Below are 20,667 nucleotides of genomic sequence, written 5' to 3'. Positions count from 1 at the left end.
ACTCGTGCAATTGTAAAAGAACCTTTGACGTTTTATTCTTTACACTAGTATTCCTCATTTTAAACTTGAATACAGATTGATTGAATTCGTAGAAAATTTCAAAACAAGAATGGTCAACGTTGATACAAATATCTTGTATTTGGATAAATCATAACTTGTAATAATAAATACTCTTTGACATAACCAAGATACTGATGTGTTTATTGGCAACATATTTTAATATAACGTTTTGTAGACGAGATTAAAATCAGACAATTGGAATTCCTATGAGAACCAGGTAGCTATGCCCCACTTGTGTATCCATAACTTCGTCGATTTTTATAACAAAGATTTTGTACGTCAGACGACGCGCTCTTCGAACGACTTATCGGTGATGCTAGAATAAAGAATGTTAAAAAGGCAAAGTAAATTACGGTAACCCCGAATGAGATTATCATGAGTTCAACAACAGTTGCAGCATGAACAGGACCTGGTGATATTCAAAGAGAAAATGACATCACATCATGTCCGACCTCAACCCCATCCCCATAGGTGAAATGTGATTTAGAACCTTAGATGGCAAATAAGTGAGTTGAATGTTGACGATATTTAATCATATTTTCAGTACTTCAGTATCAAACAGACGAAAAAACTCTTTAAAATACCAGGCTTATAACTTAGTAAGCCAGACGCGTGTACATAAGATTTAGCAGGGGGAAGCCAAATCAAATACAAAGTTGACGGGCATTAGTAACCGAAAATTAGAAAAAAAGTGTACAAAATACGACTAAAGCAATCAATATCTTGGTTAGGAAAACACCAGTGTATAAACATTTCAACATTTTAGTAAAAACAGTAAAATTATAGTAAATAAACATATCAATGATTTATCATGTCAGCATACAAGTACCAACTAAATAAACATGAAATAATGCATTTGTTTGAGATTATTAAAGTGATCTTACTTCACTAGAGAGACTTTTGATGGCCTGTAACAAATGTAGCAGTCACCTGAATTTGTGAGGGATTGTAACCAGAAATAACTGGAAACAGAGGCTGTTCACAATTTACATTATGTACGGCACAGAGATTTTCTCCTTCTTCAATGTTATAGATTTCCCATGTACCATTATCTGTATTTAAGAGGAAACCTAAAACTATGCGACATTCCTCATCTACCTGGTTCTTCACGAGAGTTTTGTGGAAAAGAACTACTTCTTGTCTTATCATTTGGACACACACAGCATCACACTTTGGATGGTGGATTCCCACCATCGAATATGTGAATGGTTGACCTTCAATATATTTCTTCTTATCTATGGATGTATGTCTGGCAATACCAATCTCAAAAGCAATGTTGTTTTCTTGCAGAGGTGCTAAAACTTTCATACTTATGATAACTTCATAAAAATATATCCCAGGCTGTGTAAAAACATGTGTTCCCCGTGCACCTTTGAAGCGTTTGTGTCTGTAATCACAAAAAAATCATAATAAAGTTACCAAACTAAATAAAAATATGGCAGAAAATACAATCAAATGATCAAAAATGAAAATATTTTAAAACATGTCAAACATTCATAACAACCCCGCAAAAATATAAATTAGCTATACATGAATATTTTAAAAAGATCAAATCAACACATAAAAGCCAGTGGCTAGTGCTGTGATCTTTTTATGTATTTATTGGGGTTTGAATTAAGCGTTGCCCGAAGCACAGTTTGTATGAAGCGCTTCATACTAAAAACTTGCACACGATCAACGCTTTTACAATCCTATGAAATTATAAAAATATTATATTCTTATTTTTACAATTTAGACTACAACCATGACACTAAGTGTTATATCAAAAATTTAGTTAGTTTTTTCTTTCCATTGCTTTTAACATTTTGACGGTTGCACGCACGTGCAGTGATAGCTGCTGTATTTTATACTGAAATAAAATTTAATACTGGAGTGCCTTGCGAATGTTGTCAGCAAATCAAAATTCTATTCTATTAAACATACATGTAGTTTGTTTTGTACTGCTTTGATACTATTTCATTTGAGTCGTTTTGAAGTTGATATTCACATAAAAAAACCAACATTACCAATTTTACTGGATCAGTAAAATATTTTAAATTGATTTTATTGTATCAAATTTAATTTTAATCAGTTTAAATCATATTTAATTCTGCCAAGCTGCTTCGGGATAGTTGTTCATAATTTATAGAAATTATTTGTGTTGAATTTTAAGTTCTAAGAATATGTTTTACATTCTTTTCTTCACAATTAAAAAGCATCAACTCCTACAATTTCATTGGTCGAGAGCACACTGCTATATTCATAGATGTATAAACCCATAGATGAAGCTCAACACTGACTTCAAAGGTTCTATGTGCGTTGTAATGGCTTTCACATTTATCTGATAATGACATGAACCAGTTGGTCATTGAGATGTGATTGACAATCTAGACAATAGAAAAGTGACAATTAAAAGCTACTTATAATTAGCAGTCAAACATGCTAAAAATCAGAAAGAAACAAAATCAATGGGTTTATACATCTATGCTATATTCTAAATAATATTAAGATTTTGTGATATATGAAGTAATACATTGATCTAAAAGACGTCAAAATCAAATTCAATCTATTTAGAAAAGCAGGCGAGATATCCCAGCGCACGTGTACACTCTTGTTTATAATGACCTGTATACAGTAAGTAAAACAGCTGCAGTATATATATATATATACCTGCTAGAATTATATGACTCTTCTGCAACTTCCTGTATGCTGTTAGAAAAAGTTGTTCCATCTTCCAAAACACTCACTTCCTTATGTGCAGTTTTTTTATCAAGGAAAAATCTCATTTCTGTAGACGAAGAAAAAAGACTTCATAAACTTTAAAAACTAATATCATTCTAGACCAGTAGATATTTACTTTTCAGCACAATGCATATTTGTTATTGGAATTCAAAATTATCAAATATTTACTACAACAACTATTCAACGTTGAGAGTTTTCGTTTACCAGATAGACGTATTGAAATATATGTCTGTTCCAAGTGTACAACCTGACTGATTATATTCATGAATCTAGCCGTCATATTTTTACGGACAAGGTTTAATACACAATATCATGCATGCTTTTTGTTTCTTCTTGTTTATTTCTAGCGTCATAGGCGACAATACTTACATTTTCTAAATTTGATTATTTTGATAATACACTTGAAGAACTACGACATAAAGATTATGCGTGATATTAACGCTTTATTATTCTGTTTTAGAAATCAAAGTCAAATGGTGACATGAACATCTTCGAAGGGAAATTAATTGTTTATAGTATCCATGGCAACCCTCATTTTAAACCAAAGGAGTCGGTTCACTAACACATAATTTTAAATTGGCCTTAAAAACCCGATTTTTTTAAACTACGATGATGTTATAAAAATAATATGAAAACATGTCTTAAAATGTCCATTTTTTTTTATTATAAAAGATTTGTTCACCAATTATGTTATAAGTGATGTATTTGTGACGTCATAAATGTAGGTGAATTTGTGAACGCCTGATTTTTGGCATAATTTGGTGAAATTTATGTCCATTTTTGCTGAAAAGTAACAGTGGCGCCACCCTTTTCCCACACATATTTTTGATGAAATATTTTAAATATACCACATTCTAAACTTTTGAACCAAAGTTTCAATGGACGAAGGGTGGCGCCACATATGAAATCATGAAATAAGGTCTACAAAGATGACGAATTTCTAGAAAAATGGACTAAAATGAAATCTAAACTTATTTCCGGCTAATATATTTATAATATATGAAGAAGATACACATTTTTTCTTTTTATACTTTCAACAATAATTGACTCATAATACATACAGCAATACACACACAGTAAATGCACTCACACATTTGAAGTTTTAAAAATGAACCTTATGAAGACCCTTTATTGAGATTCCTGTCTCTACTCCTTTATGAAAATTATGAAGCCTTTTCTTTTAATTCTGAAGAAAATATTTCCATGTGTTTCAAACTTTTCATTGTAAATAAATACCCTGCAGTTTTTTTCAAAAATGAATTAGAAAAAAAATATTATACCAATTAATCCAGTCATAGCGTACCAAAGTTGACTTTTTACACACTATGTGCACAGCAGGCCAACCTAATGACTTGATTTGATATGATTTGATTTTTTGTGTTTTAACGTCACTTTTAAGCACCGCTTTTGGGTTATTTCGTGGCGGCCAGTTTTTATTGGTGGAGGAAGCCGGAATGCCCGGAGAAAACCACCGACCTTCGATAGGAAAACTGACAATCCTAGTAAATTAAGATTGGAGTCGAGTGCACCCGCACGCGCGGGGTTCGAACTCGCAACCTCAGTGTTGACTGGCTAGTGATTACAGTAGTAACTACTTAGACCACTCGGCCACCGAGGCCCCACCTAATGACTTGAAAATGAAATGCTACTTTTGTCCTTTAAAATGAATGTTATATATGTAAAAACCATAATGCTATTTTTGAACTTCTGCAATTGGATTTATTTGGCTCTTTAAAAAAAAAGTTCATTGTTTCACAGGAAATGTATGGTTCAACCCAACACTTTTTCTTAAAATGTCCTGTACCAAGTCATGAATATGGCAATTGTTATCAAAAGTTCGTTTCCATGTATGTTGGCGTTTGTTTTTGTTGCACTTCAGTGTTCCTGTTGTTCCTTTGTTTTTTTTTTTCTTATAGTTGATGTGTTTCTCTCGGTTTTAGTTGGTAACCCGGATTTGATTTCTCTCAATCGATTTATGACTTTTGAACAGCGGTATACTACTGTTGCCTTTATTGAAATCATTTAGTATATTTATTGATGTGATAAATGTTGGTACTCACGACGAATCTGGGAAAAGATGTCTGGATTGTTGGTTATCACTACAACAGATGAAATGAAAAAATTTAAATAATTTGATTATCAAAACATAAATATAGTTCATGCTCTTTTGAGATGCAAGTATTTTTTTACGCTGGAGTAGGCACTCAAAAATATCTATCAAACTGCATAACTTTTTTCAAATTTTAATAAGGAAGGAAACCTCCGAGTTTACAGTCAATGACAATTTGGGAAACGCAATCTCTTAAATATCGTATCAAAAAGTGAATTGTATGCACATATGCAAGGGCTGCTGGAATGTTGTTTCACTGAAATGAACATCAGAAAATTTATTTCGTTCCTTCTTTCGAGAAGAGAAGTTCTAGCCTAGCCCTCAATGCAATTTTCTTAATGTTAGCCAAAAAACGTTGTATTCTTTATTCTAATTATAGGATATATGCAATAACTTATTCCTAGTTATTGTTTTGATTCATTCAGTACGATGAAGTCTTTTTATATAGCGGAACATGACATTAAACCATAAAGCCCGCTTCCTCCTAATTGTCAAAAGTCCTTCAAATAGTATGTCTGATATGAATAAAGGAATAAGTCGACAAGAGGATAACCTTTTTTGGTAATATAGGGATAGATCTATGAAGCGTAACAAATGTTGTCATGCAGTAAATCAAAAGTGCAGAGAGTCTTCATTAAAGGAGAATAACACATTTAATTGGTCAATAACATATTACATTCAATATGTTCATTTTGTAGCTCTTACCGAGTTGATGTTTTGGTGTCAATAGTTTTCATTTCATAGGTGTCATTTCTACCTGGTTCATACTTTGTATTTTGATAATTTTAATGAAGACAATTACTTGTATGTTGTTTTTCTTTTCAGTATCCTTCGTGGTCATCATGGTTAGTTGGGAGTCCGTATATATTAAAACAGAAACATTTCGACTATATTTTGTATATTTTATCCAATTAACGTGGTTTCATGATTTACAAGTTTTGAAAGGTTTGCGAAAGATTACAGTGATTGCAAGAACTTTACGGAGCTAAATTCGGTCAAGAATAAATGAAAACAATACCAAAAAGCAATCGGACCAGGTTAAATTTTGCAAAATATGGCCATGAATTTCAACTGTGCCATAATATATAGAAAGGACAACAATTTGATTAATAAACGAAACTGTTTCAAAAGCCTGGACGCCTGTAAAACAAATATCTGCAACAGAATTCATTTTGCAAAAACATGACGAATTTATGCAATTTCGGACAAGGTTTCAACAAAAAACTCTTAATAAATTTCGCCTGACCTTTATCAGGAAAGCTCAATCCATAATTGTTAAAAACAGGAATGACAAATACTTAATCACGTTGGAAGCTTTATCACCAAAGGATACCAAAAAATAATAGTCAAATTCATTTAAGGTCAACTTTATCTGAATGTTCTGTAACCAAATAATGCCGATGTTAATAGAAGAGAGGCGAAAGATACCAAAGGAGCATTCAAACTCATAAGTCGAAAATTAATTTCAATCATACGTAATAGTTACCTTGTACTTAAATAGAATTAGAGATTTACAAAAACTACTGACAAAATAAATGAAGTTATTTTCGCCTTTGAATTGTTTTACATTTGTCATTTCGGGGCCTTTTATAGCTGACTATGAGGTATGGGTTTTACTCATTGTTGAAAGTGACCTATAGTTGTTAATTTCTGTGTCATTTGGTCTCTGGTGGAGAGTTGTCTCATTAGCAATCATACCACATCTTCTTATTTTTATAATCTTCATTTACTATTACTGGGTAGATACCACTGCTGGTGGAGTGTTAACGCTAGCGCCCTAGGGCATCATCAGCCCAGAAGTCAGTGCTTCGGAACTGATATGATATTCAACATATTTTTTCTAAAATTCCTCGTTGATAAATCAATAAATTACGAAGAAACTAAAGTCCCTACTCCCTCTGGTTCTGACAAAGTTTAACTAAGCTGAATTTGGCTATCCTTTTATGACCATTTTGTCCACACATAGCTACTAACGTTTCTATGTTTTTATACATCTCAGGGTTTCAAAATTTTGGGTTTGAACGTTCTTGGTTAAGGTTAATCTAGAAAAGTGATTCGGACGCTCAGTTTCATCTGTATATTTACATTTTGGTCTATATAAGGGTCGATCTTGTCTTCATAATTACTAAGGCAAAGGGCTTACCCTAAAACGTAAACGTAGGATACAGTCACATAGTTGGGCCAATACTTCATTGAATTTTTTGAGAACTTAATGGAAAATATCTTATTTTTTAAAGTACATAAATTTTTGGGTGAGCTATGAGATCACTTCCAAATTTCAGTAATGTTAAAGATAGATTGTAAAATTAAGAATACCATGAATGATAAGGCACAAATCCCCCCATCAACTTATATATGGGATGAAATTTCACCTCAAGAATTTCAAACTGCCTTATCATCAAATAAGATACAAAACAAAATAAAAGATCTTAATGATAATATTTATGATAATATTGATATTTTTGTTTATGATTTAAATTCCATCATAACAGAAGCAGTTGACATCTCCCTTAAACTAAAATGCCCCAAAAAGAAAAACCCAAAACATTTAAATAATATAAGACAACCTAAATGGTTTGATATATCACTTACACGCTTAAGACGACAATTAGATAGTAAGGAAAAGCTCCTTAAAAATATAGCAAAGATCCAATTGTTAGGACATCTTATTTTTCACTATTAAAATTGTACAGAAAAAACAGAAATTAAAGGAATTTAGACGGAGTGTTATGGATGAGCTTGACAACCTACATGAAAATAGCCCTAATAAATACTGGAATTTACTAAAGGATTAATCTAAAGATAAAAACAAATCTACATCTCCAGACATTCCAAGTAATACATGGTTTGAGTATTTTAAAGAGCTAAATAAAAGTAAAATTAATACAACCGATAACAATTTTATTCAACGTTTTAAGCAATTGGAAAAGGAAAAAAATATTTTCAGAACTTGACTTCCAGATTTATGATAAAGAAGTAATTGTAGCAATATATACATTAAAAAACAAGAAGTCAAGTGGCTTTGACATGATCTTAAATGAAATGCTTAAATGTAGCCAGTCAATAAAAAATTATTTAATCATATTCTGGTAACTGGTTCATTCCCTACTATGTGGGCAAAAGGATTTATAGTGCCAATATTCAAAAGTGGTTCTACTGATGATCCCTCAAATTATAGAGGTATAACCATTGGAAGTGCACTAGGAAAACTATTTGCAAAAATATTAAACACAAGGCTAGAGAGTTTTTTATCCAAGAGAAATATAATATGTAAAGAACAGATTGGTTTTTGCAAGAAAAAGAGAACAAGTGACCATATGTTTGTTCTCAAAACATTAATAGAAAAATATACTCAAATGGGTCCTAAGCTTCTCTTTTCTTGTTTCGTCGACTTCAAAAAGGCATTTGATACAGTGTGGCATATGGGTCTCTTCTATACACTAAGACAATATGGTATAAGTGATTTATATTATAATGTTATTAAAAACATGTATAAAAAGACTGAGTTGAATGTGAGAATTGGCAGACCTCATATGACAGACTCCTTCTCATCTAATATAGGTTTTCGCCAAGGGGATAATCTTAGCCCTAACCTTTTTAAATTATTCATTAATGACCTTCCAGAACTATTTGATAAGACTTGTGACCCAGTTCAACTTGACTCAATTCAGTTGAACTGCTTATTATATGCTGATGATGTAGTTTTGCTATCTGAAACAGCAGAAGGCTTACAAAATTGTTTAGAGAAGTTTGTACTGTAATAAATGGGGATTAGAAATTAACTTTAAGAAAACAAAAAGTTTGGTTTTCAATTGTACAGGAAAAAGAAATCATTCAACTTTTAAATTGAATAATTGTCCTATTGATAAAGCTAGACAGTATACATACTTAGTGATAAACTTCAGTACCTCTGGAAGCTTTACAGAGGCAAAACATGATCTATATAAAAGAGGACTCAAAGCCCTTTTCAAAATTTATAAAATATTTAAAGATCATAAACCCAAAATTAAAACTTTATTACATATATTTGACCACACAGTGAAACCAATTTTAACTCATGGAAGTGAAATTTAGGGCGCTTTAGATTCAAAAAAGTTAACTGACAAAGGACATTGTTATTTGGAAAAATTATGCAAAGAACTGCAAACTGAATCAGTTCATTCCAAAATCTCTAAATTTTCACTGGGAGTAGGAAAAAGAAGCACAGATATGGCAGTGATAGGTGAGCTAGGGAGATACCCATTATTTATTGAAGTTATAGTTAATATGTTTTCATACTTATCACGTTTAACAAATACAGAGGACAAATTATTGTCTGAAGCCCTCCTTGTATCAAAATCCTTATCGAACCATAGTAAGAAAAGTTGGTATAATTCTATGAGTTCATTAGCAAAATACTTAGACATAGATTTATTACAAGTTTTAAATGTGAATTCCAATTTGAAAAGATTTATTTTGAACAGACCAAAATTAAAGTATAATCAGTTGTGGTATTCATCTTTAAACGATGACAGAACACATATGTCATTTGGAAATAAACTAAGAACATATATAGACTTTTTAAGAGAAATATAAGTTTTGAACCTTATCTGTCTATAGGCAATAGGAATCTGAGAATTCAGATGACAAAATTCAGAATAAGTAACCATAATCTAGAAATAGAGAGAGGTAGATACAGGGGACTTCAGGCGATAAATATAATTTGTTTTCTTTGTAAAAAAGAAGTGGAAGACGAACTCCACTTTCTACTAAAATATTTATCTTTAGAAAGTGAGAGAGTTTCCATCATTCCAAACAAAAATTTTTACAATTTAGATTATCAATCACAATTTATTTGGCTAATGTCCAATGAAGATAGTCAAATATTTAATCAAGTGAGTAATTTAATTTATAATTTAAATATTGTTCGAAAACAACTATTAGAAACTTAGTAAAGTTATAAATGTTACTGTTAAGAAGACAGATGCATAATTAAGCTATTTATAATTGTGCCTGTTATTATGTGCTTATGACAGCACCAGAAAAAAAAACAGAATATTTGAATCCAGTTTTCTACATTTTTAGGACCACTGTATTTGTCAATGTGGAAACACATAATATTTATAAATATACATTATTGTGTCCTTTTCTTTTCTTTTCATTTTTTTCATAGATTTAATTGTATTCAAATCATTGTTATTATTGTAATCATTTGTACCAAATTTGATTTGATTATTCTGCCTGTAATTGGCGTCTTTAATTGACAATCAAATATATTTGAATTTACAATTTTGATAATTTTTCACTCACTTTTTTAATTAGAAACAAACTACTTTGAAAAAAGAATCTGGCCACATAAGAGTAGTCAAACTATATGACACGTATAAGATGGATACCTTTCAAATGTTTTTGATTGATCAAGCACAGTTACTGATGGAAGCTCATCATGAAAAATTACTAGTATTCTGGCCATTTGAGTATAACAAATAGACCCAATGCAATATGTAAATACTAACATAATAATATTAAACAAAACCGAATATTTGCAGAAATAACATCAGCAGTGTCCTTTGATAATTTTGGGTCCTCAATGCTTTTGAACTTTGTATTTTATTTAGACTTTTCAACTGTTTTGATTCGATTGTCACTAATGAGTCTTTTTTAGACACAGTGCTCGTCTGGTGTACAACATTTCAGTCTGGTATCTATGATGAGTTTATTTGTCTGTAAACTTACGACTTCTGTTTTTTTATTATAATTCATGATTTTTTTTTTGTTGGGTTGAGTGATATCATCGAAGACAAGCTAAATTTTCAACTATGCGGTGAAAAGTTAATTTGTGTACTTATAAAAACTTATATATCGTAGGGCAATATTTGACAGGTACGTGTGTATGCTAGCATTATGTTTTTACCTTTTAGAAACTCAAAGTTTTCCATCAATGATGGTTTAACCTGCTCAGGTTTAGGAACCGTTGGAACTATACGCTGGGCTTGGTCTTTTCTTCCGATCTTACCATGGAAACTATACGGTGTAGACTTGATAGATATCTTCCCAAAGGAATAAACATCTTGCAATACTGAATATACTTCTGACAAAATTTTAACCTCCATGTTGTTATCATGCAAATCATTTCCACTTTCCAAATCTTCCAGGAATTTTGCTTCTTTTGATGCTGTTTTTTCCAGTTCTTGCATACCGACATATATTTGCAATTCAGTTGCATATTTTGTCATCGTACTAAACTCGTCCTCCAATTGACCAACCAATTTGGCTCTGTTTTCCATTTCTTTAACAAGTTCCGCCAACTTTGATTTTAATATTGAATGTTTGGCATTTAGATCGCCAAGAATTTGCCTTTCTAGTTTGTCGAAATGATCCTCTAGTAATTTACGCATGGATCTAATTTCCTCAATTCCTTTTTCTTTTTGAGAGTTAATTATTTTAATCCTGTCTCCTATGTGTTTTATTACCTCTTCAAAACTTTCTCTCAAATCCTTTAAATCGTTTTTCAGTAGCGGAATAGCAGCAGATGATTTGACTTCTTTCAAAATGTCAGCCAATGGCTTCATGTCTTGACACTTCTGGTGCGTATCGGCGATACATTGAACGCAGCAAGGACATGCATGGGAAGAGCAATACAGTTCGTACTTTTTGTCATGGTCTTTGCATCTATTGCTTGTTTCGCGTATGGACTTGGGTAACTTATGATAATCTTCAGTGGACATTGTGCTATGTTCCTTAGAGGCTTTCGATCTTTTGTGATGTTTTTCACAATCTGTACAAAGAAAACCTTCACATTCTGTGCACCACGTGACTGCATAATTAGATAGTCCATCGTCCGTACAAAGGGTGCACAAATTTTTACTCGGTAATTCCATTTTTATTTACGATATCATATCTGAAAAGAATTTATATTCTAAAAAATGGTACTTGTTAAGTTACGATATCCTCTTTGTAACAAAGACCACATATGCAATATATTTTTATTGACAGTTGAATGGTTCATTAAAGTAAATATAATTTTCTTACGTACACTTGCAAACTAATGACACTATGACAAATCTTTTAAATATCTAACATATGACATTTAAACTGTATATCAATGTATTTAACTACTAACCATTTAAGTGATCCCAATGTTCCCCTTGCACATATATCCTTCTTAAAAGACACTTCGTCAAAGACCTGTTACGCGACCTAACGCACATCTCATCAGGTCAGAATTCTGAGCAGATGTTTTCTCTCCCTTTATTTTTCCAAAGTAAAACGGTTTCTGACGACTTTAAAAAGACAGGGGACATATACTAAAGGGACATTCAAACTCATGAGTCGAAATTAAACTGACAACGCCATGGCTAAAAAAGAAAAAGACAAACAGAACAACAATAGTACACAAAACACAACATAGAAAACTAAAGACTGAGCAACACGAACCCCACCAAAGACTGGGGATATCTCAGGTGCTCCGGAAGGGTAAGCAGATCCTGCTGCACATATTGCATCCGTCGTTGAACTCAACTCCAACAATGCGTTTCGTTATTTTTTTGTTTTTTTGTTCTGAAAACATTTCATTATTTGAGAAAGTGTTTCCTCGAACAAAAAATTCCTACAAAATTCATTACTAAATCGTTGGTCTTGTTCGAAGTGAGATAGACAACAAAATAAACAAACAATATCATACAATGTTAGAAATAAAGAGGTTGATTTTCATTTTCTTAACATTTATTTTTTTTGTTCCGGTCCTTTCGTAGCTTTGGCACCAACCATTCATCTTTTAGGGAAAAAAGTTTATTTCGGGAAAATTTTCAAATTGCAATGAAAACAATTTGTTTCAATCCCATACAAATAGAAAGTACCCTTTTTTTTACATAAAAAAAACACAGTTTCAATCACTTTATATAATAACAAATCCTCTCTGTGGCTGGCCAGTGGTTTACTGTTCAGATCTGTACATGTATGGGTTTCTGCTCATTAACACACGCCGTTTGGTGATCTGAATATATTTACAAATGAAACAGTCGATATTGGATAAATATTGTACTTATCGGGGTTACGTGGTAAAATGTGTTTCTCTATGGATTTCATGGAAATGCCGATTGCAATGTTCCGAATGGATATGGTGGGAAATTACAGCAGACCAATTTAGTCAAAATGGTCAGATTAAATTGGTGGGGTTCGTGTTGCTCGGTCTTTGGTTTTCCATGTTGTGCTTTCTATATTGATTTTGTCTTTTGGTCGTTTTTTGACTTTATGCCTTGGCATTGTCAGTTTGTTTTCGACAAATGAGTTTGATTATCCTTTGGTATTAAATGTACACAGAATAAGGGAATTGGATTTCATCACGATTTGGTTGACCGTTATGAATATCTGTTTCACAGGTGACGACAGATATGTTCTAATTGTTGTAATATATAATTGTTAAAAGACCAAACTCTCAGATAGGAAAAGTTGACCAGAGACGATTTCGACTGTTCTGTTTATCATGTTTATGTAAACCTCACAAAAATGTAAATAACATGAAAAGTTGTTCAAAACTCGTGACCTGCGCACTAAAATCTGAATTATGAATATTTATTATGAATTAAAGTCCAAACGAAAGTATGTCGGTATATTCATCAGTTGACAATGATAAAATGAAATTAATATTTAAAGATATTCTTACCATACTGTAATTGTAAACGGAATGTGTTCAAGGAAGTAAAATGTCCGCAAACTGGGACATAAATATTCATTATATATCGATTTAATAACATGCAATTGAAATGGTCTACCTTTAAAGGTTTAAAAGATTTGAACGTGTATGGAAAAAATAAATCATAGGTAAAGACGTGTCTGCTTATAGAAGATGTTTTATTTCCGCTAAATGGGCTTACCAAAGCATATTACAATATAAGACGTTATTTAGACAACAACAACAAAACAATAATCAAGTATACATACAAAGAACAAAAAAGCAGTTTGAACATGAATTAACTACACACATATATAAATATATATATAAATGACTGAATAATAGCAAACGATAAATCTTACGGGGCGATGGATCATATAATTATGATACAGTACACTACAAAATATATTATATAACAAGTCTAAAAGGGTACAACATCACCAAAAAATAATAATAAAATGAACAAATGTTAAATATTTCGGATAACAGATATCCTTCTTCAGTATGATCACGATGTAAAATGAATCATATCAATCTAGTCTGATTATAAAACTATAACAATCTTGAAATTTATACAATAAAACAGTCAAAACTGAACATCATAGAGACGCTTGTACAATTCTAAAATTTTAAACATGACGTTGGTTATGTAGCTATTTGCAACAGAGACTGCAAAGATATGCTTCAAATAAAATTAGTAATGTGCGATATGAACTGGTACAACTCAAAAATTTCAAAGGTAACGACAGTTAAGATGTTACAACAACGATTGCGTGGAAATACATTCCCAATAAACAGCACTGACCGATCCAAGCTAGTATAATATTTCAAATTTGACAACGGTAGAGTAATTAAAACAGAGGCTGCGTATTTAAACATCCCAAAAAGATAGCAGTTTGATAATGATTAAAAAAATAATAATAAATTTTGACTGAGGTTAAATAATTGAACGTGACTGCGTACTTATACATCCCTCCCAAATGAATAGAACCCTGTAAATTAAACTGGTATAATTAAAAAATTCCTTAAAACTGTAAGAGTCCAGTACGGAAGCCTGAGTTACTGGAAACAAGTGATGACAGGAAAATTAGTGATAGTAGGAAAAATGAGTGACTCATTCTATGTTTTTTTCATTTATGCCCTCTGGGGAAACTGTCCTTATCTTTCTTATCCAAAACCTTTCCCGAGCGAGTCTGTCGGCCCTTGACCAACCCTCGTTGTGGTCTATGATTGTGATGGTAAGGTTTTTGAGATCAGCTTGGGAGTGCCCAGGTGATCTCAAATGACGACTTACGGGGAGGTCGGGCTTGTAGGTGTAGTCACTTCGATGGCCATTCATGCGGAACTATTTTGCTGTGCCTCTTCTGTTTGTACTGTAATAGGTCATTGCGGTTGTTATTGTTAGCACGCGCAAACCCCTTATCTATGTCCCGTTTCTTATAACCTCGTTTGGTCAAAAATCCGTGAAGTTCCTGTAACCGTTTAGTGACAGCCTCCTCAGAGGAGCAAATCCGCTTTACTCTGAGAGCTTGACTGTACGGGATACTTTTTGTACAGTGTTTGGGGTGACAGCTTTGGGGAGAAAGGTACTGATGTTTATCTGTAGGTTTACAGTAGAGGTCTGTTGATATGACACCGTCCTTTATAGATGTAGTTGTGTCTAAGAAAGATATTTTAGAGTCGAAAATTTAATTGACTGGTGGGCGTTGTTTGCATGTCTGATAAAATCATCCAATTTTTGTTGGGATTCAATCCATTTCATGTCAACATCATCGATGAAACGGAACCAAGATAGAGGTTTGGATAAAGATGTTGAAATGATGTGTTTCTCTAATTTGCCCATGAAAATATTGACGTAAGACGGTGCCATTTTCGTCTCCATCGCTGTCCCGTTTATCTGAAGGTAATGTCCCATATTTCCTTACAAGACTGTATTCTGTCATCATGAGGTATGTTGGTATACAATGAGGTGACATCTAAAGTGACAAGGAGCGTTTTCGGAGGAAGAGGGTTCATGGATTCCATTTTACGAAGGTAATCTGTAGTGTCTTGAATGTGAGAAGGAAGATTTTCTACATGAGCTCTTAAATGAAAGTCTACGAATTCCGAGATTTTCTCAGTCGGGTGGCCGTTTGCGGATACAATGGGTCTACCAGGTTTGTTAACCTTGTGTATTTTGGGAAGAAGATATAATCGACCAGGCTTGGCGTTCTCTGGTTTAAAATATCCGATTGTATCCTCATCTATGTGACCGTCATTGTGCATGGTTTGTATCGCAGTAATAATTTTGGAACTAAACTCGGAAGTAGGATCATGGTCAGGTTTTTTATAAAATCGCTCATCAGAGAGCTGACGCTCTGCTGCCGCGATGTAGTTAGCTTTGTCCATTATCACAACGGCACTTCCCTTGTCTGCTGGTTTTATCACAATATCATCTCAGTTTCTCAGCAATTGTATGGCTTTTTTCTCGTCAGAAGAGGTGCTATAAAAGGACGAGTACTTGTTGATAGCTAGATGAACAACATCCGATTTGATTTTGTCGATAACATCTTCCAGTGTAGCAGATTTGCTTGGTTTGGGAATTCTGATTTCTTCTTTCGATTCAGACGTGTCTGAGTCTTCCACATTATCCTCCTCATTGTCCTTGTTACCAAAGTATTCTTTAATTCTGAGGGTTCTGCTCGGGAAAGGTTTTGGATAAGAAAGCTAAGGACAATTTCCCCAGAGGGCATAAATTTCTGCTCGGGAAAGGTTTTTGATAAGAAAGCTAAGGACAGTTTCCCCAGAGGGCATAAATGAAAAAACATAGAATGAGTCACTCATTTTCCCTACTATCACTTATTTTCCTACCATCACTTGTTTCCAGTAACTCAGGCTTCCTGGACTCTTACAGTTTTAAGGAATTTTTTAATTATACCAGTTTAAATTACAGGGTTCTATTCATTTGGGAGGGATGTATAAGTACGCAGTCATGTTCAATTATTTAACCTTAGTCAAAATTTATTATTATTTTTTTAATCATTATCAAACTGCTATCTATTTGGGATGTTTAAATACGCAGCCTCTGTTTTAATTACTCTACCGTTGTCAAATTTGAAATATTATACTAGCTTGGATCGGTCAGTGCTGTTTATTGGAAATGTATTTCCACGCAATCGTTGTTGTAACATCTTAACTGTCGTTACCTTTGAAATTTTTGAGTTGTACCAGTTCATATCGCACATTACTATTTTTATTTGAAGCATATCTTTGCAGTCTCTGTTGCAAATAGCTACATTACCTACGTCATGTTTAAAATTTTTAGAATTGTACAAGCGTCTATATGATGTTCAGTTTTGACTGTTTTGTTGTATAAATTTCAAGATTGTTATAGTTTTATAATCAGACTAGATTGATATGATTCATTTTACATCGTGATCATACTGATGAAGGATATCTGTTATCCGAAATATTTAATATTTGTTCATATTATTTTTTGGTGATGTTGTACCCTTTAAGACTTGTTAAGTAGATATATATATATATATATTAAAGTAATTATGTATATATTATCTATACATATATATGTTTAAAAGTGTTATACCTCCTCCTCAGGCACATACCAACACGAAATAGTGCTTTTAATGAATTGTCAATGTATTGGATAGTATGTAACTAAACTGCAAAAGCCATCAAGGGACGGTGCTGCATGGCAAGGTGGGAGATAAACGCACATTGTATACATGTACGTTTATAGACAATTTGGTTATAGTATTATTAGCAGATGCTCAAACCTGGCATGTCATCCTCGTGCTTGATGCAGAGGGGTTGATACATATTGTAAGGTGACCCGACTACAAGAGGCAAAAAGGGACGATGCTAAATGACATTCCCAAGTATACATAAAACCAAATAGAAAAATACTTATATATATGGGAATCATTCTGATTGTAAATGATGAAATATATACAAAAAGGAACATTATTATTATTGGTGAGTTTAGCAAACCACAATGCCATCCTCGTTCCTGAATCAGAGAAGCTAGATCTATATTTTGCCTTCATCAATCAAATCACAAACAGATATTATTATCAACATTCTCTACATTAAGTAGCCAGATCAGTTTTTGGCTAGGAATCAAGTGCCTAAAATAGGACAATATGAAGTACATGCAGTTTCATATGTAAAATAAAAAATGTTTTTCATCATCAATTTCATTTGAGGTGCACCTCGAGAAATACTATGATATCTACCTAGTTCAATCTAAGTCTATGTGACGAAATACGCAATCGAGTAAAATTTCTCCTCCGCTCAGGGGATCGCAATAAAATAAGATATCGTTCAAGACCAACATTTGTCTTGAATTAAAGTGCTATAGCTACAGAGCTTTCCATCAGCACAGTTGTGCATTTGGAGTCTCCACTTATCCTCCTAGTACTGGTATAGAATTTTATATAAAATTTATTTGTATAAAAAATTAAAGCTATAATTGCTTGCAGAAGTTAAACTGCCAACCCCTTCAATAACCTTTAGAAAGAAGTTAAAGGATCCATACCATGACGAAATGTTTGACATTGGCAATCTTAACTGAATATCATACAGTTATTATTACAGTATACGTATTGTAAGGGTTACAGTTACTGTACATTTAATTGTGTACTGAAAAGCAATACCACACAAGTATTTGTACCCCATGTATACAAATAATATATATATATACATATATGTAAACATAGATTTTAATGTATTTTTTTATAATCAGTGCTAATGAAGAATATGTATTTTAACAAATGTACATTGAAATGGCAAGATAATTATAAAGTGCCAATAAAAAAACAAACAAATTTATTTGTAAGTTTACTTCAATATACCAAACATTTACATGTGCACGTATGTGACCTTGTAAATGTATGTAAATTCCCTATTAAATGAACAGATATAAAAGGAAAGTAACATGCAGTCCCCCTTTGAAATGCTAAATTTGCAACAATACATGAAAAAATAAACCAAAAATTAACAAATTAATGACATAAGTTGAAAACAAATTGACAAATTTAGTATTCGTTTTGTGTAAAGTCAATTGTTCACAACCTACCAGTCAGCTAGTAATAAAACCACACAACACAGAAACAAACAAAAAAGCATCCATGCTAAACTAAACATGCATACAGTTCTTGAAAATGTTTGCAAACTTCACATCAAATATAATGTTTGTTTGTGAACTAATAAAATGGTCATTTAGGCATTCAGATGACTTAATTTCAAATTCCCCCACAAAAACAAATTCATATAATTATATTATCAGTGATTGTTGTGGATAGTTATAAATATTAAGTAAAATAGAGGCGAAAGATACCAAAGGGACATTCAAACCCATAAGTCGGAAAAAAACTGAAACGCCATGGCAAAAAAAGAAAAAAAAACAAAAGACAAACAACAGTATACTAGACACAACATCGAAAACTAAAGACTTAGCAACACGAATCCCACCAAATACCAGGGGTGATCTCAGGTTTTCCGGAAGGTTAAGGAGATCCTGCTCAACATGTGGATAAACCAGGCATTGATTGTGAATAGTAAATACATGTTATTTCTAGTATACATGTATCTATATTAATGTAACACAGAAAACGCGAAAATAAATGAAATAAAAAGAAAACAAAAAATAACGAATTTGAGAAAAAAGGAAGGGCTAAAAAAGGACTGTTATGATAAATATCAGTTTCGAAGGGTCTTAATGTAATCAATTTATCCAAAAAGGGTCGAAATAAAAAGATCAAAGAATGACAGTCAGTATTATGAGGGGCATATAACACCAAGTTAAAGAAAGACAAATACAACCTATTAAACAAAAAACTGCAGATTAAACAGCAATAAACAAGTATTGAAAAGTGTACTCGCAGTTAGGGAAGTTTGAATTCGGACGCTCCTGGATAGTTCCTGTACCACAATTGGCATCTATCATATTGCAAATCATCTGTTAAAATCTGACTTTAAAACGAACAGGGTAACAGTATCTGTAAATCGACTGTTAATTGGACAATGAATGTTTTGATATATGAACTTCTAGCGGAAAATATAGTAATAATTGAAAATTAAAATTATAATTTGGCACTGCTTAACAATATACCAATGCACATTGATATTTTAGTGAGGGAAACATAATTTTTTTTAGTATGAGATCGATAATTTGGGTCTTTATTTTCTTTTTTTAATTGTCTTCGACTTCGAGTTTGAATATTGCTTTGGTGTTTATCGCATTTGTTCGGAAATTAAAATATAAAACAATATTAAAATCCTATCCCATTTGAATTTATATATTTATGTTTTCCAACCATAAATTTTACTACATGTTGTATTTTAACCTCTATATTCTATGATAGGAAGGACATCTATATTTTAATAAAGTAATGGTTCATGTGCGGTTGCGATATATTTATTTTAAAAATGAAAAAAATAAATAAATAAGTAGGTAAATTAAAATTATAATACTAATGTTAGCGAAAAGAGGCACCAACACCATGCTAATAGGTGTGTATCACAAGATACGTCGCCAAATGTTCACGTGTTCTGTTATAACTTCATATCCTAATGAGTGGTTTCTTTAAGACTTAAAATTATGTCTTACTGTCTGTCATGTTTTCCTTTATTGCGTTAGTATAGATCAGACTGTTGGTTTGAATAGTTTGACTTTTTTCATGTCAGTGCCTTTTATAGGTTTTGCTCTTTCATGTGTCTTTGTTGAAGGTCTTACGGAGATCTATAGTTGCTCATATTCACATTATTTGGTCTCTGGTTGTCTCATTTCCAATCCTATTTTATATTTATAATGTCTAACTTTCTTAAGTAAATTGTATATGTACCTCATTTCTTTGATCATAGTATTTGTTAAAATAAATTACCTCTGTTCTTAAAATGTAGACATAGAACTTGACATATTATATTGACATTTGAGACAAGATATTCATAACCATGAAGCAGTTTTATAATACAGTGAATAGATGGAAACCGCTTATTGATTTAGATGGTGAAAAAAAGACATCAACGGCAGAACAAATAAACAATACGTAAAATGTCACATGAAACAAGTAACATGTGGTTTTGTTGTGTCAATGATTATCAAGTAAGATCAGTGAAGATTGAA

General features: G+C 32.2%; 1 protein-coding gene across 1 annotated transcript; it reads right to left on the bottom strand.

Annotated features, from left to right (window-relative positions):
* Positions 1-805: 805 nt before the first annotated feature.
* On the bottom strand, positions 806-13,580 carry LOC127716295 (E3 ubiquitin/ISG15 ligase TRIM25-like). Its single transcript, XM_052222456.1, has 5 exons — positions 13,536-13,580; positions 10,785-11,771; positions 4,842-4,880; positions 2,710-2,827; positions 806-1,447 (listed from the first exon to the last, which is right to left on the bottom strand). The coding sequence occupies exons 2-5, from the start codon at positions 11,749-11,751 to the stop codon at positions 949-951; spliced, it is 1,623 nt and encodes a 540-aa protein (XP_052078416.1). The 5' UTR covers positions 11,752-11,771; positions 13,536-13,580; the 3' UTR covers positions 806-948.
* Between the last annotated feature and the right edge of the window lie 7,087 nt (positions 13,581-20,667).

The sequence above is a fragment of the Mytilus californianus genome, unplaced genomic scaffold (genome assembly GCF_021869535.1).
Source record: "Mytilus californianus isolate M0D057914Y unplaced genomic scaffold, xbMytCali1.0.p SCAF_9, whole genome shotgun sequence".
Taxonomy (NCBI): domain Eukaryota; kingdom Metazoa; phylum Mollusca; class Bivalvia; order Mytilida; family Mytilidae; genus Mytilus; species Mytilus californianus.
The sequence above is the reverse complement of the archived record's forward strand: the minus strand, read 5'-3'. Positions and strand labels throughout refer to the sequence as shown.

What these genes read in the sequence shown, in the direction of transcription:
- LOC127716295 (XM_052222456.1), bottom strand. Translation starts at nt 11,751, where the DNA reads ATGGAATTACCGAGTAAAAATTTGTGCACCCTTTGTACGGACGATGGA. An exon ending in CATCTTTTCCCAGATTCGTC is followed by an intron (nt 2,828 to 4,841) that starts GTGAGTACCAAC and finishes CTTCGTCTACAG; the next exon opens with AAATGAGATTTTTCCTTGAT. An exon ending in GAGTCATATAATTCTAGCAG is followed by an intron (nt 1,448 to 2,709) that starts GTATATATATAT and finishes TTGTGATTACAG; the next exon opens with ACACAAACGCTTCAAAGGTG.